This window comes from Lissotriton helveticus, chromosome 7 (genome assembly GCF_964261635.1).
Source record: "Lissotriton helveticus chromosome 7, aLisHel1.1, whole genome shotgun sequence".
NCBI lineage: Eukaryota > Metazoa > Chordata > Amphibia > Caudata > Salamandridae > Lissotriton > Lissotriton helveticus.
In genome coordinates, this window is record NC_136068.1 from 629,811,882 (window position 1) to 629,839,137 (window position 27,256).

Here is a 27,256-nt window from a genome sequence, read left to right on the forward strand (position 1 = left end):
TTTTTACAAAGCATCGTGCATTTATTTTCCGCTCAGCAAGTATTAAAACCACAACATTTGTAAAGCTGCTGTACCGCGTTTCGAGAGAAAAATTGAAACATCTTGACTCAAATGTTATCACGCACAATAAGAAACTAAAAATGTTACTGGATTTTGTGATTCCGGAACCTGATTGAAGGCCACGCGTTGTGACAATGAATGGGCTTTGCAGACAGGTTTCTCTTGGCAATATTGGCACTGCTGCTACAAATGCAAATTCTTGAGAAGTTACAATCGGCAGAGGAACGCAGCATATCAAAAAGGACTACAATCTGAAGAAACAAAGTTCTGCCAAAGCCAATAGGTCTAGCTTGCATTTCGAGGTCTGGCTGTAATGTTAAAAAATAAGTCAGCTGAAGGGAAATAAAAAAATAAATGTTTGTCTGCAGCTACACCCTTGCTGCTTCAGAAATGTTTCTCCCCTGCTCTGACTGCAAGTGGTGTCCAGCCTCACAATAGCTTACCCACCAATTATGCCTATGCAGAAGTCCATTTTGTAAAAGTGCAAGTTGGGTGTACATTAAACACAGATAAGGGGGCATTAAGAGAATGGGCCAAGATTCTGCATTTGTACTCTACACTTTCACGAAAGAATGCCCTTGTAAATAAGGTAGAAAGTGTCTCATATTGCCCGCGCTCCCCTCACCCTCCACTGAAAATGAACACATTTTGTGGGTCACCTGTGTGAAACCCCTAGTGCAAAAAAGAGGTTTATAGTTAGTGGGCAGAGATGGGTGGGCTTCCGACACTGCCGCAGCCAAAAGGCCAATCTGTACAACCACCATTAATAAGTCTCATCAGGCCTTCCTTCCCCTCCTCACCACTACCCGACTTCATTCCTTGGCAATAAGAGGAAAACTGAAACATTTCATTCTAACTGAAATCCTTGTGTATTTTTAGTTGATGGCAAAGTTCATTTTCATTCCCTTTAGGCAAGCTTCAGAATGTGTGTTAAAGTCAGGTATACCTACCCGCGGGGCCTTCTGAGGAGTGTAGGGGACACTGCATCATTTACAGATCTGCAGGAGGTGGTAGGAAGAGAGGCCCACTTTACTCAAACAGTAGGTCATGGTGATGGACTGCTCCCCACAGGGAGGTGGCGGAGGCGAGGAAACTAAGGCCTTTAAAGCTCTCCTTGAAGGACGATAGGGCATTGGCCTGTACAGCACCCCTGAGAGACCAGTGGCACATGGGCTTACTAAACTCTCAAAGGTTCGTGGACTCCTGGGCATCAGGGCCATGACCTGCAAGTGCAGCTACCCAAGGGGCATAAGGCCGCTCTGGGTCTACACAGCTTTCCTTTCAGTGGCAAGGACCTAGCAGGCATGCAGAGCTCTCCATCCAGCAAGTTCTGTCTTAGGTTCTGTTGAAAAACAGTTATAACTCCACCACCCAGGGTGTGACACTTTCCAGCAGAGTTACACTCTATTAGATAATTACACCACTCCTGGTAGGGAATCATGCCGCAGTGTGGGCACACAAATAAAAATGGCAAGTCCAGTCCACTATCTTCACTCCCTGCAAACCTCCCAAGCAACCTGCTCCACACCAGCTTGAAATGCGTTAATTTCTACCAAATACAAATATTTAGGACAATGTCTTATCAAATACAGAAATGTTCAGGAGTGTGCAAATATTATACCCTCACAATCCCACTAGTACAAAGCTGGCCGGAACGTTCTCAGTAACTTCAACAAACATAGACCTGCCCACGCCAATCTACGGAGCACTGCCAGGAACAAGAACTACTACCCCAAATCGATCAGGTCCTCTTCTTTTCCGTCTGGTATGTCTGGCCCCACCTGCTTCTCCTGCCACGCCTTCCTCAGGAGGACCACCTCCTCTCCAAATACCCGGTGGAGGAGTGCAAAATCCTCCAAACCCATTTCCTTGCCCTGTGGAAGAGGTGCAGCATTGCCCGCTACCACTTCCAAGAACTGGCCAGGGGCCTCTAGTCTGACCCCACAGGGGGCTGGGTGGACCCTCTTAGCCCACATTTTAGGCGACCTCTTCGGGAGCTTGGCCTGGCCTCCTGAACCCGTGCTGCCCATATTACATTTGACCACCCCATCTCCCTGCGGGCCCCAGAGAGAAGAGTCCGGGGACAGCAGACCATTGCCCGGAAGGGCAGGCTTGCCAGAGAGCAGGCTCAGCTCCTCGTACTGGCGCTTCAGGTCACCAACCAGCATCTTGAGGTAGTTGTAGCTGGCGGCGAGGAGCACCTTGATCCAGGCCTCCAGGCTAGCTTGGCTCTCAGTCGCCATCTTGTACATGCGTAAGCCTGGGTCATTGTACACCAGGGCAAAGGCAAACTCTTCGTCGGACTCGCAAAGCTCCACCGAGCATCCCTCCAGCACAATGAGGCCCAGAGGGTCACGTTCTCCACGCCTCTCGAAGTAGAAGAGCAGGTTCCCCTTCAGGACAAACCAGCGGCGCTGGTAGGAGGTGTTCAATTCGCCTTTCTTGTTCAAGTAGCCCTCCTTGTCCACTGGCGAGTGGCCATGGCAGTAGGGGATCACACTGCGCTCGTGGAACTTCATGGCTGGGATTCTGTACCTGTGAGGAGGTAAATAGGAGTGTGAGCACAAACAATATTTTTTTAATAATGGATACATGGAACAGCACAAGCAGCAGTACAAGCTTTTTGTAAACCCATATGAGACAACACATTCAGCAGTAAGCAGCCTTTTCCAACACACTGTACAGTGCAGAAATCTGAAGGAGCAGAGTGCATGGCAACATCTATGAGGAAACATTGGGGAAAAAGAAAAAAGGAATTGAGAGAACTTAGTTTTCCTATTAAAGTACATTGATGTCGTTATGAAAGTGTCAACAAGAATCGACAGAGCTGGTTGCCAACTCTAGCAAAGACTGCCAGAATAAAAATCATCTTTCTTTGAGCCAGTGACAGTCAAGAGATTTAGATCCAAGAGCAATGATATCAAATTAAAGTACTGTTCCACACACAAAAAAAGTACATTGATGTCAAGGAAGTGTTATGTGGAAAAATAACATGGTTTACATTTAAGAAAATCGTAGTCTTTAGCCTAATTCAAGAGTACAAGTATGTAAGAGCCACATGGCACACTTTTGTACTACAGAGGTCATGTGCAGCACAGATTAAAAGATCAGTTCACATGTTGATTCCTAGCACAAAAGTCAAAGTCAAAGTCAAATTTTATTATGTTTTGGCTCTCATTGAGGGCCACAAAAGTATACACATAATTAGCATACAGGTAATGGATAAATGACATCATACAGCAAAAAGAATAGACACTACGCATCTGCTAGTAAAGCAATCATCAACTTCACCCTGAAATTCATTAATAAATATCTAAAATCCCTTTAAAATATTTAAAAATTCTGGAACAGAACATTTCGTTAGGGGGGCAATAAAGTGCATGGAAAAACATTTTTACATTTACAATTCCCAATTGTAAACAAATTGGTTTTAACCATTTTTGGCGCAAAGGGCGCAATACCGGACAAATAAACAAAACATGATTGCGATCCTGTACAGCATTATTACAAAAATTGCATAGAGGAGATACCCCATACCATTTTGCTAAAAGCGAATTGAGTGGAAGCAAATTATGGCGTAAAAGGTACCATAGTCTACGGACACCATGAGGAGTATTCCAAATAAGATATTGTTGGGCTAATTTTGGGGTATATGTTTTAACCAGGGCTTCCCTTTCTTTTTGATTGGGTTGGGCAAGTATATCAGACTTGAAACAAAGTTCCCAAGACATACTTTTTAATTTCAACTTTAACTCAGATGGTGAAAGTAAGAATAACGTACTTTCATCCAGTTCAAGCAGTGATACCGCTTTTCTAAAGTTTTTTACCAGCAGCGAGAACTCATTAAAGTTGCCCAGGAGTTCCTTTTTTAGGATTTCTCGTAAGGTACCCGGTTTACCTCTGGCCAAACAGGCTACCCATCTTACAAGGGCAACCAACCCCTGAGCCCAACAACTTCGGAGTCCGAATTCCAGCCTGCATGAAGATGTAGAACAAGCTGTATTAAATGAAGACATTTTTCTTAGTACCTTTCCTTCTATTTTTTGCAAGAAACCCCATTGTTTCAGCTCCACTAATTCAATTCCATATAGAAGGGTTGCAGGAATTTTCGCTCTAAATACATCCAGACATAGGGAGAAATGCCTCTTCCCGGTAGCTTTATACAAAGAACATAATCCCATACCATGGGCCAACGCTTTACGAGAGTTATGTTCAATGTGAGGCTTCTCACTAAGATTAGCAGATATTATTTTACCTAAAAACGTATAGGTTTTGACCACCTCAAGTTTTTGTCCGCTAATAGTCCAATTATAGCTACTAGACCTGCATTTCTTCTTACCGAAGATGCACATGATTTTACTTTTAGAACTATTAATTTTCATATAATGTGCTTCAGCAAATTGATTCAATGCATGAAGGCGATTAGATAGACCTTTCGGGGTCAAATCTAAAACAAGTATATCGTCCGCATACATTAGAATCGATATAGCTGTCCCTCCAATTATCGGGGCTAGTCCCTCACAAACTGCGATAGAAGTTGGTAAATCGGCCGTATACAAGGAAAATAATATGGGTTGATTCCTAGCACGTAATCCTGCGCTTCTATGTCTAGGACCTCAAGCAACCTCAACAGGAATACCATTTGCCAAAGACGTTCAGTTACTCATTGAAGGATGCCGTTGATCCATGATTAAAACATCCCCTCAAACTGGAAACAAGCTAAAAGACTCTGGAAGCATACCCTGTGAACATGCATCTGCACATGCGATGAAAATGTTGTGGGAAATGTAGACCTTATTACTGGTGACACACCACTGTGGGGGAGTCCAAGTATCTCCGAATAATAGAACCACCAACACACCAATACGAATTTGTGTGAAAGGAACAACTTCTGCTCCACCCTAAGAATCAACCTACAAATATCCTCTTACAACTCAATTAAGTCCCAGCTACATGCAGCAAGATCACAATACACGCCTTGCTCCCGCCCGTTCTGCTCCACACTCGACCGCTCTTTTTCCGGCAAGCAAGTGGTCATGGTTTTTATCTGACTGATGGGACAATAGATAGAGATTAAAAGGGTAGAACAACTGCAGATGACTACATTTTTCTGCGATCTAATTAAGAAGACCTAGTCTACCTGCTGTATCTGTGAGAAACCTAAAGTAACCCCAGTCCCTTGCAATACCTTGCTTCTTTATGCATATACTATGGCTCACTCTTAGATTGGAAGCCGAGACGGGCAATCGCCAATACCAATGACACACTGAAGAGGTTGCTATTAGACTCCTGTTAACCATTTCTAGATATGCTAAAAGGGCAAACTAAATGTCTTAGAAACTCATGCAAAAGAATACACCTACTCTAGAGACATGAAACTAATCACTAAAAGAGAAGTACACAAGAAAAATATTTACCAATGAATGTCTATTCATTCCTACCAGCTACGGCAAGGGCTCCAGTTGTATGTTGTACCAAACTATGAAAAGCACCGCCAACAGAGTACTTGAAACACCATCATATATGGTTTGTAAAGTCTAGGAACAAAATTATTTCAAAAATGAAGGACGCTGTATTCGTGAATGCCAGAAAAATTCAAGATTCTTTTAATGATCCATATAAAGTGCCAGCCAACGCGTTTCGTTCCGTCAAGCGGAACTTCTTCAGGGCGCAATGAATATCATCAGCTGATTTTGTCTTCTAAGTCGCAATATCGGAAATGGATATAGGATTGGTTCCCTCAATATGGGTAATTGGTAAGCGGGCGGCTATTTGGAAATATCTGTTCAAGATATGATGTTCACCTTTGATAATATAACGTGCACGTCCTGCACAGTTACTTGATCAGACTTCCGTATCCTCAATGTGATTCACAGTTTCCAGTATTTTAAGGTAGTGGCCTCACAGGGTCAAATATTAAAGCCCCCAGTCGGCGTCTCCACAATCCGCACGCCAGATATTTTCCCGCAAAAGTTCACGCAACTTTTGCGGGAAAATATCTGGCGTGCGGATTGTGGAGACGCCGACTGGGGGCTTTAATATTTGACCCTGTGAGGCCACTACCTTAAAATACTGGAAACTGTGAATCACATTGAGGATACGGAAGTCTGATCAAGTAACTGTGCAGGACGTGCACGTTATATTATCAAAGGTGAACATCATATCTTGAACAGATATTTCCAAATAGCCGCCCGCTTACCAATTACCCATATTGAGGGAACCAATCCTATATCCATTTCCGATATTGCGACTTAGAAGACAAAATCAGCTGATGATATTCATTGCGCCCTGAAGAAGTTCCGCTTGACGGAACGAAACGCGTTGGCTGGCACTTTATATGGATCATTAAAAGAATCTTGAATTTTTCTGGCATTCACGAATACAGCGTCCTTCATTTTTGAAATAATTTTGTTCCTAGACTTTACAAACCATATATGATGGCGTTTCAAGTACTCTGTTGGCGGTGCTTTTCATAGTTTGGTACAACATTGACTTTGCCCAAGGATTTGGGATATACTCTCAGGGCGGGGAGTATTTGAAATCTGCACGCTATTGTAAAAACTCAGTATATATAAATAATGGTGATATTTGAGTTGGTGCTTTGAAAGTGTAAAAGTGGTCCACTGCCCACAGTGTTGTGTAAAAAGCTCCAGTTGTATGTGTTTTGACTGAGCCACAACAAATCCTATCAATTTATTATGAAAAGAAGATATGCAAGAAGCTTTTGGTTAAGAATGAACAACAACAAGAAGGTTTTCTTATCCAAGTTGGATATCATATGCTGACGATACACAATTGATTGTGATGCTCAGCAGGAGGACAGTTCGGCCCACCAGTTTAAATCCTGCCTTGCGGAACTGGCCTCTTGCAATGACTGAAAGCTGCTTAAGGATCAACGCCAATAAAACAGATCATGATCATAGGCAAGTCTCCATCTATATGGTCGACGGCATGGTGGTGGGACACCTCTGGCCAGATCCCTGAACCTAAACCGAAAGTCAAAAACTTTGGAGTTTTGTTTGTTTCCAATCTTTCTTTCGAACCTCAAATCAGTAGTGTAGCAGGGAAGTGTTTTGGCACTCTGAAAAATGTTAAGGAAAATGTTGGACCTCATCTCCATTGAATCGCACCAAACCTATGGTTCATGCGTTGATCACATCCCAACTAGAAAACTGTGATGTGGTTTACCTGAGAACCACCAAAGGGAGCTTAAAAAAGCTCCAAAGGAGTGCAAAATGCAGTGGCCCGTCTGGTCCTCAACCTCCCAAGAAGGACTTCGGTTACAGCAGCTCTAGCCACTCTCCATTGGCTTCCGCTGGAAAAGAGAATTCGTTTTAAAGCGCTCTGCTTCGGTCGCAGGATTTTGGCCTCGAAGGGCCCTTGATACAGTCTTAGTCCCCGTGGCGCCAGTTGAGATCCTCTGAGGCTAATTCTGTGCAGATCCCCAAGATCCGGAGGGCCAGACTTGGGGCTCGCTCCTTTTCCTTCCTGGCGTTTCTGGTTTGGAATTCTCTTCCTGCTCCGTTAAGAGCCGAACCTCTTGAGACCCGGTTTAGCAATCTTTAAAAACCTGGCTTTTAAGTTCCACATAACTGCTGACTTGGGACTCCCTCTGGCTTCTACTGGGTTCTACTGCAGCTGGGTCAGGCTTTTAGCACTGGGACACACTGGTGTGATGTAACCAAGCGCTCCATAAATTCACATATTATTATTAATGGCTTGAATTAATGGATGACTTTTTTTGTGTACCTCTACTTTAGTAATTAGTTTCATTTCATCAATAAATTCACTGGGAGAGGGGTTTGAAGGAAGATGGGAGAACATCTGGTGTGAGGAGGTGTTAAAATTCGGGCTGCAAAATTCCAGTACCAAAGTTATTACTCAAAACTTTAGAGACATTCTGACTATTACCAAAAAATGAACAGTAAATAAACAATCAAATCATATGTTATCACGAGACGAGTGCGCTAACGAAAACCTGACTGCTACAGTTAACAAAAAAATGCTTTTTTAGGCTTCTTTAGTCCTTTATTCTCAAATTTACAACATGGAGAAATCAAAGGAGATCGTCAAAAATATTGTTCGCATATGTCAAGACTTGAGCCTTATGTTCAGCAAAGTTGGTATTAGATCACTGTTGTATTCACCTAGAAGAGGTTTTAAGAGCAACGAAGTTAACTATGTGGTTAGGTTTATAAGGATAGCTGAAAAAGAAACGTCAAACTTTGGTCAATCTAGAGCTTAGTGTTATTATGACTCAGTTCAATGCTCCTCGTTTCTGTAATTACTGTTTCTCATCAAGCTTTCGGTTTTAAACCTAACTTAGCCGGCGAGGGCGCAAGCTGACATTAATGAGTTTAAACTCGATGGTATATTCTGTTAGTTGTTTTATTATTTACTGTAGATGGTCATTATCGTTTAAATTAGCAGTAATGTTTTACTTAATTACAATACACAAGTTATGAGCCCAAAATGTTTTGCTATCACGTATCATAATGTAACAATGATAACAGATATTGCCTTTTACATGAATTGGGTCAATGATGGCGGACGAGCAAGCTCCGAGAGGCTCTTAAACTCACAAAGCGCATTGCTCAGTTTTTCCTCTAATTCTGAATCACTCACTCCAAGACCAGGCAGCTCAGTGTTCTGAAACTGCACAAAAACAAATCGACTTCTATATTGCAATGCAGACACGCAGTAAAATATAAGAATAGCAAAACGAATTTGTTTTGATCTGGTTCTTTATGCAGCACTTCTGTTTTTTACAAATACTCGAAATAACAGTAGTTTATAATAAGCAATGTAGGAAGGGATACAACAGAAGCAAGGTCAATATTATTTACATAACGGGATCCTAGTCAATAATTAGTTAATCTCCTATGTTTGCACATGTTTTCAAACTATTGCCATCAAAGAGGACCACTCCACTCCAGATCATTATGAACACCGTCTCACTCTAGTCTTGAATTTAACAAAAAATCGTTGATTTCAGGTGTGTTAATCTAATTAGTTAAATGGAACCAAAAAAAGACTACAATACCCAGAATGCACTAGACTGTAAAACAGAAGTCCAGGATTGGAAACAGTGTAATGACCTGGAGTGAGATGGCCACACTACTGTGGTCCAAAATAGTAAAACAATAAAAAAAACATTGATGCACGTTTCAGTAGTATGCAAGTAGTTATCACCTTCATCAGGACACAGACAAGCACGCAGTCACATTAATTTCTCATACCAGTCAGAACCCCACTTTTGTAAAAGATTTTTTTTCATAGTGTACTCTTATATATTTGCATGTTCTAAATATATCAAATATGTTGCTGTTTGTATGATGCTTTCAAAATCTGCTAATCATATCTCTCTACAGAATATGGAACTACTGTAGCAATTACTTCCCTTTGTGTACAGCAATACCTCCTATATTACTTTTCTTTAAGGTATCAAAGACCCCTGGAAACACTGTCTCAATGTTTCAAGTGTAGGGTATTCTATGTTCACCCAAGTGAGACACTCAAGATGTAGACACCATCAGGTTGCCTCGCTCAGCGTACCGTCTACAGACCATAGGCTTGACTCTTGTAAGACATATCAAGTTCATGCATTCACTGCATAGATTCGGCTATAACCTGAAGGTAATATGTTCCAGTCCCACTCAGACTGCTCTCATTGGGTTATGCAGGTCATGCGCTGGGAAAGCCTGTAAGTTATACGCAAGCCAAGAGTCTGAACTTGCAAGGTTAAATCATTCTTTAGAGGGCCATGTGCCATTAAGTTGGGCAGTAATTAACACCAATCATTAAGCTACAAGAAGCTAGTCAGTTAGAATTGTATGCTATATAAATGATGGTTATTGGTATAATTATTTACCTATACCTACAATGTATTACATATATTACGTGATTGTGTCCTAATTCAGCATCTCCGCTCAGTGCAGGTAATCACTCTGAGAAGAGCTAGAGGCTGATTATTAGAATTGGGGAAGCCAAGGATGCAAAATGCTTGCAATCTGATATTAACAAAACTACTCAGTTTAGATAGGAGTAAAATCCTAATTAAAAAAAAAATTAGCAGCAATGCTGAAAAGTGGAGGGTACCAGCCATTACGTCCTCATCCTTTCTTCCTCGCCGTAACCCTTAATTCATGAGAATGCTTTTGTGGACATAACAGGTCATCAGGCCAAAAAAATACATAAGTAAAAAATCATTTGTTTTCCCATCCCTCCAATATTGCCAACTGCGTTTCTCTCTCACATGATTAACATAAATAGAAGGCAACCCACCTCACTTTAAGTTCTGTTGTTTCTGTGCAAGTATGTTCACCGGGAACTTGTGATAATCTTGGTTTACATTTATTTCTTTTTTAGTCTATAGTAGACAAAAGCCTTTTCTAGAACGACGTCATAGCTAATTTAACAGCATAAGAGGTCCTGATTTAGCAGGCCTGTATGAAGTATTTTGGACAGCATGGAAGCCGCTGCTCTCGTAATACAGAGCTGTGGCAGTTCTACTGCGGTCTGCTTTAGCTGAACAATTTTGGGGCAGCATGCATTCTATTTACTTTGAACACTTCTGCTGGAGTGAAGCAAGTGGGGATTATTCAACTCTGTGGATGCAGCTGCCTGACTCCATGATGGCGCCACTTCACGAGAGTCAGTGTTGCTTAGCAACAAAAATGAGGTCGAAAGTCACTTGCATTTTTGTAGATGGTGAGCCACAGTGTTGTGTGGGCGATTGTGGCTGTGTTTATACAGAAAATAGAGCAGTACAAGAAGTGTCCTAGTTCGAGGCGCCATTTGGAAAATGGCAAGCCTGACCCAGAAAGTGATGAATCCCCTGGATTAGTTCCATCTACAGAAGATATACAGCGCATGATTGAAACGGCAAGGACCAACATTTAAAACCAGGGACAATCCTCCCTCCTGCAAGAAAAACTGTCTATACCTACCTGGTGGGCAAATTACTGAGGAGGAAGACATTAAGGGAAGATTCTTACAAGGGACTGAGGTTCTGCAGTGCATATGGGAAAATATGGTCTTTCCTGATATTCTGCTTCTGGAAGAAAGTGGAGACTTTTCTGTAATATTAAAAAGAACTCAAAACGCTATCACTATATGTGCAATTTAAAAAGTCGTCAGTGGAAATAAATAGACAACTATTATTTCCCTTGATTCTATTCTAATAGATATCCTGTTCAGATGTCCTAGATGATTTTCCACCAGTGGTGACTGCTCCGGCTGCCCCAGTAATAAAGTCTAAATCTGGCAGCAAAACTTGCCTATGTCACATCTAATCTTTCTTTTAGACCAACAGCATACTCTAGCTATGAAATTCAGTCACTCATTAAGGATTTTTAAAGACGGGAAGATCTTCAGGAATACTGAGCGGAATTGACACTGGAGCTCCAGATTGGTTTAGTTAGTTATACTCCTCTCCCAGTCAAACCTCTAAAAAGAAAGGTGTTACAAGATGGGGATACAAAAGTTGCAGCAGAAGAAAACAGTAGTGGCAGTTTAGTCTATCAGAGAGAGAAACGGATTTACTCAAATCTGTTTCAAATACAGAAACAAGCAGGGGATTGCCGACATGTACAAGATCTAAAGACAATGAATGTAGGTATTACACATATGAAATTCAAGATGCTGATTATGGGAAAGGGAAATTCCCTGGCGTCCTTGGATCTAATTGAGGTGTAGCTTCAAATGTTGATCTACCCAACATTTCAAAGGTATGGTGTTCACTAATGTGTTAGCAGCTTTGATATGGGCAGTACATTACAAGGGAACTCAGTGCTTCCTTATTTGGAGGACTAGCTCATTTGTGGTTCTTTTCCCAGAAGCTCAACAGCATGTGGAAGAAGTACGCGATCTCGTTCAACAACACAGATTTTTGTTTAGCCATACATAAGCCCATGTGACTCGAAGTCTTCAGTTTATTGGAGCCCATTTTAAGACAGTCACGGGACAAGGGTTTCTGCCACTGGCAAGGAATCCAAAATGTATCAATTGCTTGCCTGCATGGTTCAGTCAGCCAGAAAATGGCTGAGAATATTGGAAGTAATGCACTCACTTTGACCATTCGGCCCTGGTCCAGGCTACATATGTATGGCCCAGTAAACCACTGGTTGAGCCACTGGGACCTGGGGTCACAGCAGTAGGAGGTGCCAATTCATCCAGATATACAGTAGGCACTGCAGAGGTGGTTGAAAAAAGAGAACCCTTTCACAGGGATCGGTCGTAGAGGTAGTCCCAACTAGAAAAGTCACTCTAGATGTGAAAAGGTGGGGGATTGGTTGCCACTCTGTAAAAAAACGTCAATACAGAGGAATTGGTCAGGTCAGCATGTTAATTCTTCATCCAGGTCTAGGGAACTGAAAGCTTTTCATCTAGAACTATTGAAATGTACTCCACAGCAACTAAATAACTGTGTTCAGAACAGACAAAAGTAGTGATGAGTTACATCAATCATCAAGGTGGTTGAGTTTAGGCGCTAAAGGGCTTATTGACAAGCCCCTTAAGCCGCCGGTTTGTCACTTTTAATATGGGAAAGAGTGACACACCAGCAGTGTAAGGAGCTTGTAAATAAGCCCCTAAATTTTCTAGCACAGGAAAATGGGCCATGGGAAGAAGACAATTTGCACCCTCTAAGTGCAGTGTTTTTACCAGGGATGGGGAATTGAGCAGCAGACCGTATCAGCAGAATGTTTCCGGAGGCAGGGAGTATAGATGCAATGTCACTCATGTGGCCCAAAGCCCTGTAATATTGGTTTTCTCCGATTTCCATGATCCATGGTTGGGGAGGACAAAATAACACGTGTTAGTAGTTCTAGCTGAAAGCGACGCTCCAACTTCCCACTGCTCTTACAGTTAGCAGTCCAGCCTCATTGGGTAACCTTCAGATTGAAGCTCTCACAGACAGCATTATTTCGACTACAGCTGGAGGCATGGCAGTCGACATGCTAAATTGAGTCGCTTGCGGTTGTTCCACAGAGGTGATGGATTTAGTACAACAGTTGATGTACCCCTCTACTTTAAAGTTCACATTCTAGCCATTGGCAACCATTTGACATGTGATGTAGAGATAGACACTTTGCTGGCTTGAGAGTGGATCCTATTAAAGTCCTGGATTTCTAAAAGGATTGATTCATGCTGGGATTAGCAGCCTCTACTTTTCGCGCCCTGTGGGCAGCAAGAAGTGCAATTAGAAATCCCCAATTAGAAAATGTAGAACCTTTGGTGTGAAGGTTGTTGAGGAGTTTTTCCTGAAAAGACTGAGAAGGACTGGCCCTACACCATCCTGGAAAATGCCTTTAGTATTTCTACCTTTACAAGAATCTCTGTTAGAGTACTAGATAAGACAGAGTACGAATTTCTAACTTACAAAAGGGTATTATTGGTAACTATATCTTTAGCTGGAAAGATTGGAGAATTGGGTGTGTTGTTAGGCAAGGAGCCTTTTCTAAAAAAATAATTACCAAAGTTAAGTAATGCCCCAGTCATCAATGAATTTCCAAGGCTGCTTCAGATTTTCATTGTAGCAGGGATTCAATGTTGATAATAATAATCTTTATTGTATATGATTAATTAAAGCCTTTACAATGTGCAATACTGATAAAAACTCTTTAAAGTTGTAAAAGAAAGCACCATGCTAGAACATTATAGAAGAACCAAAATCAAAAATAATATGTGCATGAATGCAGAATTATCAAACAAGTGCCTTCAAGTGCTAACAGCAAATTTTGCCTGGCGACTTTAATAAAGTGCCAGTGTTTAAGAAAAGCAGCTATTTGTTCATTAAAAATGAGTAATAATATTAGTAAACACCAAGGTCGCAAAAATCAGCAAACTAGTGTTGCTCGTGTTTGTTTCTATCCAGTCTTCAGTAGAGGAAGGACGCTTACATACTTTGGATGTTAAACGGGCTCCAATGATCTGCCTGGAACAGCCTCATTTTAGGAAAGTTCATGCTCTGTTTGTTACATTTGAGGCACAAGGATATGGATTAAAACTGTCAAGTCTACTCTCAGTCGATTGTGGGTTCTGTGATGGCATAAGAAAGCGTCCTTATATTTTTAATTCATTGTTCTCCCATATTTGTCAGTAAAATTATGATACACCGTAGTTAGATTAGCATGTGTTGCTTATGAAGTCGAAATAAGTGATTAGGAGTCAGGTCATGAAGTGAGGACTGTGGCGAGGAACACCGAAGAGGAGGTAATGGACCTGTTACTTAGTCTTAATTTTCTTTACTCCAAGTCCTGTTCTTTCTCGTAAACAGTTGGGGTTTCCTCTATTTCCCTTCCTGACCGAGTTTCGGCTTCAAATATACTGTAGAGAATGATATTGCGCAAGTGAAAAGAGCGGACTTCCTTTTATGTTAATCATGTGATAGTTAAAGGAAGTCAACCATATTGGAGGGATGCGTAACAAGTGGTATTAATATATATATTTTTTACTTGGTGCCCTTTTTCTGTTCACAGGAGCATTACATATGGACACAAGTACTTTCACGAGGAAGACCTGGACTCAGATTAATGAAGATAATCAGTACACAAAAGGGCCATTAATAGTACTGTAGCTCTTCTGAGAAGTGTTGGTTCTGTCATTTTAGAAAGATGACAGCTCCGCCCCATGCAGGTAAGAGTAGTGGGGCCGGGTTGGGGGAGCTCCAAAGAAGACCATGAGGGAAAATTAATAAAATAATTCATTTTGCCTCATCGTCTGTCAAAATCCCCCACTCTTAATTGCACAGGCCACTGCTGACTCCGCAGCGAGATTCTGGTACTATCAGGGCTTTAAGGGGGATGAAAAAACTGGGGGGGTCTCTCAAAGGGACATAGCCAATGTAGTTAAGGGCGTGGCTTAAAACATATAAGCTAAAAATCTGTGCTTAGCATAGTGTGCCACCCTGACTCGTATTTTGCTGTTTCTATCATTGCCTCCAGATATGATACAACAAGTAACATCTTACCTTCAACAAGTCATGACTATTCACTTTGTCAATGGTTGTTAGTTGCATAAGATAAATAAGCAGCAACTATTGCTTGTATATAATATTGAAAAAACATCTACTTAAAGCCCTGGTGACACCACGACAATGTTGCTGCTCCTGAGTTTCAAAAAGAGAAGGGAAATCCAGAGAGAAAATGACCCTCTTTAAAGGATTTCCCTTCCCTTACAACGCTCACCACGCGCACATGGATGTGCCTGCTGTCACTGCAGTCCGGAAAAAAACGGACCGTCGGTGACGGAGCACAAAACAGAGCCCGATAGAGACCAGTTTCGAGGCCTCCATTAAAAAACTGCCGGTGCTCAGCCCCGGTGAGACCCGGCCCACTTAAAGCCATGGGTTCAATCCCAATTAATGTGCCGCATCACATTGGTGATGTGCTCTGGAACTAGATCACGAAAGATACCGCAGCTATGTCGAAAATTGCTTTCACTTCGTGCCCATAACTGGCACAGTCAGCCTCAGTCCTGGCAATCCAACCTTAAAAGTACAGCCACCATATTGAGGTGCACCAGTTCCCATGCAACAGGGATATGATGGATTCCCGAGGTACATTTTACATTAGCAGCCTTTCCTCATGACCCTTTGTTGACTAATGAGACTACGTTTTGGCCTAATTCCACTGATGGCATAGAAGTTCAGTCAAGGATACAAGAAAGCTGCCTCCACACAATGCCGCTTCTGTAAACAGGAGGAGGAAAACCGGATTCACATCTTGTGCATTTGTAGACGCTTACTAGCCCAACAAACCTTTTGGCTTCGTCCGATTTGGCTCTCTCCTAACACCAGGACATGCCAAGAAGCACTGGAAGTATGCATGAGGGGCAACTCCCCTCAGATGGCGACTCGATTTGTAAAATGTATGTCTTAAATTAACTCTTTGCTACCACTAGAATTCATGGGTACTCACAAACTTTCTCTCGGGGGCCAAATTTACAGTGTGGTTTGTGGCCAGGGGCCGCACAGGTGGGGGCGGGGTCAGTGGTGGAGGGGGCGGGGCTAGAGCAAAAACATAACTGTGACCATGCGTCGCCCCTGCAGCGGACGCATTCATCCACTGAGCCACCAGACCGGGCATACACACATATCCCTTTCTCTATCTCTCTCTCCCTCCCTCCCTCTATCTATCTCCCTCCCTCTCTCTGTCGCCCTCTGTCTCTCTCTCTCTCTGTCGTCCTCCCTCTCTCTCTGTCACCCTCCCTCTCTCTGTCACCCTCCCTCTGTGGCCCTCCCTCTCTCTGTTGCCCTCTCTCTCTCTCTCGCCCTCCCCCTCTCTCTCGCCCTCCCCCTCTCTCTCGCCCTCCCCCTCTCTCTCGCCCTCCCCCTCTCTCTCGCCCTCCCCCTCTCCCTCTTTCTCCCTCTTTCTCCCTCTGCCTCTTTTCTGATCTCTCCCTCCATCTCCCTCTCTGTCTCTATCTCTCTGCCTTTCTGTCTGTCTCTGTCTGAGTACTCATTGTCCTTGTGACGAAAATTAAACATGCAACCTATCTCTCTCTCCCTCTGCCTCTCCCTCTCTGTCTCGATCTGTCTCCCTCTATCTGTCTCCCGCTCTCTCTCTCCCTCTGTTCCCCTCCCTCTAACTCTCTCTCTCTGTCTCCCTCTGCGTCTGTCTCCCTCCCTCTGTCTTCCTCTCTCTCTCCGTCTCCTTCTGTCTCCCTCTTTTTCTCCCTCTCTCTCTGTGTCTCCCTTTCTCTTTGACTCCCTTTTCTCTTTGTCGCTCTCTCTTTGTCTCCCTCTCTCTATCTCCCTCTCTCTGTCTCCCTCTCTGTTCCCCTCCCTCCATCTCTGGTCCCCTCCCTCTGTCTCCCTCCCTCTCTCTCACTCTCTCTCCCTGTCGCCATCTGTCTCCCTCCCTCTGTATCTCCCCCTCTATCTCCCTCTGTCTCCGTCTGTCTCCCTCCCTCCTTCTCCCTTCCACTCCCTCCCTCCATCTCCCTCTCTCCGTCTGTCTCTATGCCTCTCTCTCCCTCTCCTCTCCGTCTCTCTGTCTCGCTTCCTCTCTGTCTGTCTGAGAACTCAAAATTAAACGTGCAAACATTCTAAAAACCGCCAAGTTCTACAGGCCATGCTGACCTGTCATTGGTAACTGGTTAAACATTAGATTGTGCATGCTGATTTTTGACGTCATCGGTGATCTAAATGCCAGCCCACAAATACAAGCCCCCTGCATATGGGCTAAACGTACTTTAAAAAAAAATGTTCAGTCATTTATTTTTATAAAATGGAAAACAAGCACAGTCCAGTAACATCAGAGGACAATAAAATTATGCTTCATTTTACATGTTTATTCACATCTTTGCCCGTAGATGTGGCAAGAAGGAATATCTATTTTCAGTCATTAAACCACTGCATCAAACAAATCAAGGGGGCTTTTCAATGTGGCAGTTAAACCGTTTCTCCTTCTCATACTCATGCCCTAAAATAAGATATATTATCTACCAACAGATGTATATCAAGTTTGTTTCTAATTGGAAGCTGCAGTAGGATGACCTTTTGCGAGTGAGCTTGCGAGACACTGCTTTTGCGCATGCTTCTTTCATCATTTTCCCTGTGAATGCGGCCCCCGAGAAATCACAACAGGCGGAATTGCAGTTGATTCCGAACTGTCTGTTGTTTTACACGAGGGCCGCATGGAAATGCCTGGCGGGCCGCAACTGGCCCGCGGGCCGTACTTTGAGAACCACTGCACTAGATGATCAAGAATGAACTTTTATCCTCCAAATTTGATTCTTTTTCTCCCACGCGCATATCGTTTTTTTATCAGAATTTGATTAGTGTTTTTTCTTAACTTTTAACCATGACTGTACAAATTGCAATGATTTTAATTAATTATGCAAATAAATTCTTACTTTGTTGATTGTAAGTTCCCAGGGTCATCTATGGCCATGGTCCAGCGCCCGGGGTCACACCATAGTGCAGGAAAGAAACTAACTGTGGTTCAACCTTAGTTTCTACATTTGACGTTGCAGTGGTTCTCACATCCCTCCCCTGCAGCTAACTCCCTCCGAGGAATATATGATTATACCACGCTTTCAATTACCACGCATGGCTTTACCACGCGAATTTTACATCGCAAGTGGCTTTACCACGCTGTAATTTACAACGAAGGATTATACCACGCGTAGAAACGTCTTACCCGACAACTGCACGTCTTTCACCAGCAGCCCTTACTTCCATCCACCATTGAAACAAGCGTCAAAACACGTCTACCAAAATGAAACAAGCATTTACAATGCAACGGTTTCGCCTTTCGAAAAGTTAGAGCAATTGGCATTGTAAATGACAACATTTTTATTTATGTGTTGGCTTTGAAAACATAAATAAATGGCATTGTCATTTACAAAGCCAATAGCCTAATCTCTCGCAAATGCGACACCTATTGCATTTGCACCCACACACACACACACACAAAACCGGGTCACAAGCAGGCAACAGAGGCACACACAAAAACGGGTCGCAAGCAGGCAACAGAGGCACACACAAAACTGGTGTATTTATTTTTTAAACACAAAAGACACCAAGGGTGAGAGCAGCAAAACACACATACACAGAGGGTGAGAGCAGCAAAAGACCCATACACACAGGGTGAGAGCAGCAAAAGACACACACACAGGGTGAGAACAGCAAAATACACACACACAGGGTGAGAGCAGCAAAATACACACACACACAGGGTGAGAGCAGCAAAATACACACACACACACAGGGTGAGACACAGGGTGAGAGCAGCTAAATAAACAAACACACACACAGGGTGAGAGCAGCTAAATACACACACAGGGTGAGAGCAGCTAAATAAACAAACACACACACAGGGTGAGAGCAGCAAAATACACACACACAGGGTGAGAGCAGCAAAATACACACACACAGGGTGAGAGCAGCAAAATACACACACAGTGTGAGAGCAGCAAAATACACACACACACACAGGGTGAGAGCAGCAAAATACACACACACAGGGTGAGACACAGGGTGAGAGCAGCTAAATAAACAAACACACACACAGGGTGAGAGCAGCTAAATACACACACAGGGTGAGAGCAGCTAAATAAACAAACACACACACAGGGTGAGAGCAGCAAAATACACACACACAGGGTGAGAGCAGCAAAATACACACACACAGGGTGAGAGCAGCAAAATACACACACACAGGGTGAGAGCAGCAAAATACACACACACAGGGTGAGAGCAGCAAAAGACACCCAGGGTGAGAGCAGCAACAGACACCCAGGGTGAGAGCAGCAACAGACACCCAGGGTGAGAGCAGCAACAGACACCCAGGGTGAGAGCAGCAACAGACACCCAGGGTGAGAGCAGCAAAGGCCACACACACAGGGTGAAAGCAACAGAAGGCCACACACACAGGGTGAGAGCAACAGAAGGCACACACAGAGGGTGAGAGCAGCAGAAGGCACACACAGAGGGTGAGAGCAGCAGAAGGCACACACAGAGGGTGAGAGCAGCAGAAGGCACACACAGAGGGTGAGAGCAGCAGAAGGCACGGGGTGAGAGCAGCAGAAGACACGGGGTGAGAGCAGCAGAAGACACGGGGTGAGAGCAGCAGAAGACACGGGGTGAGAGCAGCAGAAGACACGGGGTGAGAGCAGCAGAAACACGGGGTGAGAGCAGCAGAAGACACGGGGTGAGAGCAGCAGAAGACACGGGGTGAGAGCAGCAGAAGACACGGGGTGAGAGCAGCAGAAGACACGGGGTGAGAGCAGCAGAAGACACGGGGTGAGAGCAGCAGAAGACACGGGGTGAGAGCAGCAGAAGACACGGGGTGAGAGCAGTAGAAGACACGGGGTGAGAGCAGCAGAAGGCACAGAGGGCAAGGACAGCAGAAGACACATAGGGCAAGGGAAGCAGAAGACACATAGGTTAATTGCACTAGAAGACACCAAGGGCAGCAGAAGACACACACGGTAAGGGCAGCAGAAGGCACACACGGTAAGGGCAGCAGAAGGCACACACGGTAAGGGCAGCAGAAGGCACACACGGTAAGGGCAGCAGAAGGCACACACGGTAAGGGCAGCAGAAGGCACACACGGTAAGGGCAGCAGAAGGCACACACGGTAAGGGCAGCAGAAGGCACACACGGTAAGGGCAGCAGAAGACACACACGGTAAGGACAGCAAAGACAAACAGGTTAAGGGCAGCAAAGACAAACAGGGTATGGGCAGCAGAAGGCACAAAGGGCAAAGGCAGCAGAAGACACAGGGTAAGTACAGTAGAATACACAAAGGTTAACGTCGGCAGAAAGGGTAAGGGCTGCAGAAGACACATAAAGTAAGGGCACCTGAAAGCCCAGGAGGCAAGGGCAGCTTTGGAGCCAGAAGAGGACAGGCGAATGCTGAAAGGGTAAGGTCAGCAGAATAGGAATTGATAACAACGGAAGATAATTAAGATATAAAAGTGAAAGGAAACATGGAGGAGGCACGCATTATACTAAAAGGAGAATGCACAGTGAGATGGAAGTGTATCCAGACAGGACATAACGCAGGGGGACGAAACGTGCTGTCAGGTCTCCACTTCAAAGAACGCACAAACAACGTCCTGCCTGCCGACCAAGTTTACGGAACACTTTAGTGTCCGGCATAGTTTACACCTTTGAACAAATATAGTCATCAAAACCCGGTTTCAGCACTTCGTTTCCTCAGTTTTCGTACAATTTTCTGTGCACTGAAATGTGGTCGTGTCTCGGTCACCAGCTCCAAGCCTGCAGCCATTTCTGCGGTTCCTGCCCGCGGTGGTGCCAGGCAGAAGCAGCCCTGCTCTGCCCGGGGAGGCCCCACAACAGTGGGTGGGGGTGTCCAAGGGGCCGTGGTGTTCACAGGACAAGGGGAGAGGAGTCAGGGGAGCTTCTTCAGCCAAAGGGGTGAACCCTCGGATCTCTACCCCCGGACCCCTGGAGGGGGGGGCTGGGCCTCGATCACTCACCTCACACCGCGGGACAGTCCCGTCTCCCCGGGGGCAGCGCTGAGGGTGAACAACGGCCAGGCAGGGCCGGGAACCCCAGGCGGAAGGTGCACAAAAGTCCCGTCCTCCGGCCGCCGCTCGGATCCCTCGTCCCTAGCTCCTCGCAGCCCCGGATCGGCGCTCTCCGGTCCAGCAGACGGAGCTCGGTTCTCTCCAGCGGGCCCCACACTCCCTGGGCGGCCAGTCAGAGTCCCGGGGCCACCCCGCCTCCTCTTCCTGCAGCCGAGGCCGCAGTGCAGTCAAGCGCCGCCCGCTCTCCTCCCCTCCCCCGCCCGGCCTGCTGCTGCTGTCTGAGGCGGGAGGAGGGTCCGGACCGGCTCCTCGGGAAAGCTTTTCTTTTTCGCCGAAAATGGCAGGGAGTGGATGGAGCTCGCGGCTGCCATGGGCCCGGCGGGGATCAGTGGTGCACCTGAAGGGAGAGGGCACCGGGTAGGGTGACCAGAATGTTAAAGCCAAAATCCGGGACATTTCCCAAAAATAGAAGGACTACAATTTTACTTGCACACAGAATTGCTCCTTAGCAGAGAAATACAGAAGAGGCAGTAAGAACGTACATAAAATGCTTTTTTTTTTTTTAAGCCAGTAGCATGCCTGTTAATGAAATTGACTTAAACCAGCAGCTAACTATCCTTGCTTTGCAAAACTTAAAAAGATACTTCCCACCGTATCCAGCTGACCCTCTCTAAAAACTGGGACATGAGCTTCATTTATTGAAATTTGCCGGGACAGCTTATTAAACAAGTCAGGTCCCGGGCCGGCAGCCAATCACAGCACGGCCCGGGACACACAGCATCAAGGGGCGGGACTTAAAAAAAGAGTCAAACGCCCACGATTCGCGTTCTGACCGGGAAAGAGTGATGGACAACCGTGTCTTCCAATGGCTAGCCTCCATTTATGGAGCTAGCCAATGGAAGAAGGGGCGGTTTCAAGTCCCCACTATTGAGATAAATTAGATTTCGCCCTGGGCGGAGCAACTGCTACGCAGTTGCTACGGCCAGGGCAAAACCTAAAAAGGACTACTATTTTTACGTACACGGCACGTCTTTGGGGGAGGCTCTTTCCTTTTACTTAAAAAAAAATAAAGAGCGTTTTTTTAATTTAAGTAAACCGCTCCATATTTTTTGTTATTGGGGGGGGGGGGGGGGAGACCCCCCCAGCCCCCCATTCCACGCAAAACGACTGGAAGGAATATCACGTCTCCCCCCAACCCACGCAGAACGTACTTGCGTGGTAAAGACGGTCGTGGAAGGCACCCGCGTTGAAAAAACGTTTACGTGGTAAGTGTAGCGTGGTAAACGTTATGCGTGGTGATGCCTTCGGAGTAAATGATGTTTCCCCCCTCCGAGTCCTTCACAGATTTCTAGCTCTCCCCACTTCGCTACCCTCTGCCATTCTGCTAACCAGATATAAATGAATTATAATCACGAAAAAAACAGACTAAACCGAGGAGCTGACCCTGGTCACTATCTGGTCGTTTAGAAAGAGGAGAGAGGGGGAGAGGGGAGAGAGTTATTTCGGAATAGGACGCATATAGAAGACAAAGAACTGAATGTGACGATCGAGTCTACTTTTCCGACGTAATTCCTCTTTCATTCATTCAGATTGAAGTATTTGCTGGACGGTGAAATGGTGCAACAAATAGCATAAGGTCTCAAAGTAATATTTCTTTCTCTGGAACCAAAGCTCATCTTATATGTCTTTTAAGCCACTAGTAGAGATGCGTTACAGGAAACAGCGTTCTCAATGTCGATGTAAAAATATGGCGAAGGGCTCCTCTCTCGTTTATGTCCTACTTATTGCTCTGTTTTTTTTCTCGGATCACCACGATATTCACCTAGTAAAGCGTTCCTGATTATCCACACTTAAATGTGAGCAGGCCCTCCAGCCCGGGGTTTTCTTTTTGAATTCTGACACTTTTACTCATTAATTTGTAACAGGTTAAAAAGGATCATATACAAGTCGCATAGTGTAAAAGTAAAACAAAAAAAAGCCGTTACAGCATGATCCGCATGAGAAGTGAGTTGATGAAGACACCGGTTACAACATTTATAAGCGAGAGCTACAAGAGTGGGCGAAGGGGGCACACAGTGGCTGAAGGACACGTGGGTGAGTTCACACTGGTTAAGAGTGGCTCAAAATGGGCAAGAGATTGTGAGTGACCTGCTGAAAACATCCCTCTATAATAAAAAAAGGGCACAGTATAAGAGAACAGATAGAGTCTGTTCTCTTATACTGTGCCTTTTTTATTATTAATTATTTTGGGGGGTTACATATGGCGCGAACTGGACCCGAAGGCATCAGATCGATTTACATGAGAACTAGCCAATGGCCCACTTGCTATGGACATCAGAATACATGGAATTACCACACAATCCAGTCATTTCCTGGTTGAGTACAGTTGCTCACCCACCCTGGTCATTCCCCGCTGGTCATGTCTGTGGGCAGGTGTCCATATACAAACTGCTATGCAGCCTGTAAATCCCAATCATTCGACAAAAGCTGGAATGAACGTCAAATGGACTCAGGCGGCGGTGCAAGCTGCCACATAAACTATCTTAAGTTGTGTGAAACGCATGACTCTAGGCGGCTGATGTACTTCCCTACCCAACATCTGGCCCTGTTCCAGGAACCCTCTCCAACGACAGACCAGCCACACTCTCGCCCGCGGGGTTTGTTACTGTGCTAAATGATCACTCTCTCCTTACCACTCACTTTCACAACTGTTACCGCCCCGGCTCCACCGCTCTTAGCGCTGCGCCAGCTCACCACCCCCTCAGCGCTGCACCGGTCAGACCCCAGGAGCTTCGAGCAGGTACACACGGCGGCCGGACACACGGGCGGCCGGACACACGAGCCCAAGACACACTCTCCCGCCTCATTACTGAGTATAACAGGGACCGGCAGCGCAGGCTCACCGGTGTGAAAGGGGCGGCGGACAGGGAAGCGCCTTGAGTCCGCGTCCTTCGCCTCCCTCCCCTGCCTCAGGAGCACGGTCTCCGGGGCTGGTTCCGGGTCCCTTGGGCTCCGTGCCCGGCCGGACAGGTGCGGGGCGTCGACGCGCGCCTCCTCACGCTCCCTCTGGCCCGGACCGCCTCCTGCCCTCCGAGCCTTCAATGGTCTGAGGGGCGGGCCCGGCGAGGAACACCCCCGCCCCCTGGAGAGGGCCGGAGCAGGAAGCACCCAAGGGCGCAGCAGCCCAGGCGCTCCCACGGGCTTAGGAGGAACTACTGCATTGTGTGTCCTGTCTGGATAATGAAATCCTGACGTCAACCTGTGTGCGCTGTGTGACCGTGAACCATTTCTAGGGACGTATCACATAGCTGCCAAGTTTTCCGATCGCTGACGTGCGACATTTGTATGGCTCCAGTCCATCTTTGAGAGACGTTCTACTCTCACATGTGACACACTTCAAGTGACTCTTGACTCGTGAGTTGAATACAAGCAATTACTCCGTCTCTGTGAGTATTCAGTCACTGTATGCAGCTATCACACAGCAATTAAAAAGATCCACAAAAAAGCCAGAGTTGTTGGTGTTGCCAATGCGTATTAGCAGAGTTAGGTCAACGAATAACAGCAATGATTTTGTTAATCAGAATTGAACATGTTTCAATTCTGAAACTATTAGACTGTGGCTTGAACTATTCTTGGCCTGTCAAGGCTATAGTGCTATTTGGGGTGTCTCAATTGCTCCTGTTCTCTCATTCACAACATTTTCTCTGCAGTTTCTCGCTATAACCATCAAAAGTTGAGCGGAAGGTTCCCCTGGTTATATTAAACACAGGTTGGGGGATTTTACTGCAATGAAACGGTAAACCTGTGGTTTCTGTGAAGGGCTCTATTGGGTTTAAGAGTCCTAGTTGGAAAATACCACTCTCTGCACGGGACCCAGTAATATGTGGGACCTCAAGTAAATAGCTACTCCCAAATATGTGGGGAAACTATATCTCTAGCACCATCCCAAGTGAAAACAATGATATAATTTTTAAATTTAAATAGACATCTATATACAGGTAAACACACCAGAAAATGTGAAAGTGTTAACAAAATTTATTAAAATACCTCCCACTAGGGGTTACATTCTAGATAAAACAATAAAAATACGAAGAGTCAAAGTACAAAAGGTCGACGCTGCGTTTCGGTGTGGACTTCAAATGTTTACACCTTCTTCAGGACACTTTGACAGTTTCTTAAGTCATCTGTTGGTATTCTCTTTTGAACATTGAGATAGACTTCACAATCAATAGGAGTCGTCTGTGCCTTCACTTTTGCTCAATGGCCTGTTTTTAGTTCAAGTACACGTTGGGATCATCGGATGACGCGGAACTCGGAGGAGCAGGGAGGCCGATTTTTAAGATACCGGTTTTATTATAAAAAAAACCAAAGAACACAGCGCTAATGGAAAAAAGCTGCTTGGCCCGAAAGATGATGAAAATATAAAGCAATCATCTAAAACAATCCACAAAGATACGGTGGCCCCTCCGGTGTTTCCCAACGTGTACTTGAACTAAAAACAGGCCATTGAGCAAAAGTGAAGGCACAGACGACTCCTATTGATTGTGAAGTCTATCTCAATGTTCAAAAGAGAATACCAACAGATGACTTAAGAAACTGTCAAAGTGTCCTGAAGAAGGTGTAAACATTTGAAGTCCACACCGAAACGCAGCGTCGACCTTTTGTACTTTGACTCTTCGTATTTTTATTGTTTTATCTAGAATGTAACCCCTAGTGGGAGGTATTTTAATAAATTTTGTTAACACTTTCAAATTTTCTGGTGTGTTTACCTGTATATAGATGTCTATTTAAATTTAAAAATGATATCATTGTTTTCACTTGGGATGGTGCTAGAGATATAGTTTCCCCACATATTTGGGAGTAGCTATTTACTTGAGGTCCCACATATTACTGGGTCCCGTGCAGAGAGTGGTATTTTCCAACTAGGACTCTTAAACCCAATAGAGCCCTTCACAGAAACCACAGGTTTACCGTTTCATTGCAGTTTCACGCTATAAGCCATTTACCGGGTTGCTGACTGTGGTGCACCATAGTGTGCTGAGTGCAGGCAGGCTGAGCCTGGTTCTTGTCAGGGAAGAAGCCAGCTCTTGGACTCAGGCCCGGTTCTAGAGGGTGGGCCAGGCTCACTCAAACACCAACCTTGGCCCTCCCAGTCACGGCACAAATCCAATTGCAAGCTGCACATGTTAAATTCCTCTTTCTCTGTATCATCGGGCCAAACATTGTGGTGTCCTTAAGCTGCTGTGGGCTGGGCAGTGTCTGGGGCCTATCTCAGCCACACCCCAGTTTTCACAGCTCCAGTACCACCTGGGTCCCCACTCTGCCTATTCCTTACATTGGTATGTTATGTTATGTTATGTTATGTCATGTTAGGATGTCTTGTAAAGCGTGCAGCTGCCCCAGCAAAGGGGCGTCCCTGCGCTAGTAGTAAAAAAAGGCAGCTGAACGCCAAGGGAAACCTATCATATCTCACTTTTTCTACCAGAGAGAGAGAATGTATTTTGCAAAAAGGCATATTGCGAATAGGGTTGCCACCTTTACAAGAAATAAATATTGTCCAATTGTTGTTTAAAGAGTCTGTAAAGGCCTGGCTGTGATACTAAATAGGTCAGTAAATAAAATCACATGTATTAATTTGTAACATGACTTTTCACTCTTTGGTTCCTTTCATTATTTAGTCATGGATCATTAATGCAGCTCTATAACACATTTACAAGTACTTTCTATTTATATGTGCTGATAAGGGCTAAAAATACTGTCCGGGTCATAAAAATACTGGTGGTGCCGGTAGAAATCCGATAGAACAACACAAATGCCAGTGCTGAGACTGAAAAATAGAACTATTTTTTGGAAACGACTTTATGAACATAACATAATAGCCTGCTTTTTAAATTGCAACAATCCAATTTTATTATACTTTTTTAGTCATCATTCATTTATTTAATCACGTAATTACTTGTGCATGACAATACATGAAAAACACAGAAAAAATATATACAAATATATACAATTCAATTAAAAACATTGCAACTGACAACCATCACTTTAAACATGCTATTGGCCAAAAAACATTCATTCCACATTCAAACTTCCCACAACCATCCTACAAATAAAGGTCCCGGTATCAACGATACCTAAAAATACAAATAAAGCAAATTTTCAATACAAATTCAGTTTTTTGTGTGCTTTCTT

At 44.6% G+C, this 27,256-nt stretch overlaps 1 protein-coding gene across 3 annotated transcripts; it reads right to left on the minus strand.

Annotated features, from left to right (window-relative positions):
- LOC144768862 (sesquipedalian-1-like) lies at window positions 1-24,260 on the minus strand. 3 transcript variants are annotated; one of them, XM_078652865.1, is made up of 2 exons: window positions 23,765-24,260; window positions 1-2,595 (listed from the first exon to the last, which is right to left on the minus strand). In XM_078652865.1, exon 2 carries the CDS (start codon window positions 2,577-2,579, stop codon window positions 1,788-1,790), a length of 792 nt encoding a protein of 263 aa, XP_078508991.1. In that variant the 5' UTR covers window positions 2,580-2,595; window positions 23,765-24,260; the 3' UTR covers window positions 1-1,787. The 3 variants fall into 3 exon arrangements, with proteins under 3 accessions (XP_078508991.1, XP_078508990.1, XP_078508992.1); XM_078652864.1 differs by having other exon boundaries at window positions 23,968-24,199; XM_078652866.1 differs by having other exon boundaries at window positions 23,758-24,156.
- Between the last annotated feature and the right edge of the window lie 2,996 nt (window positions 24,261-27,256).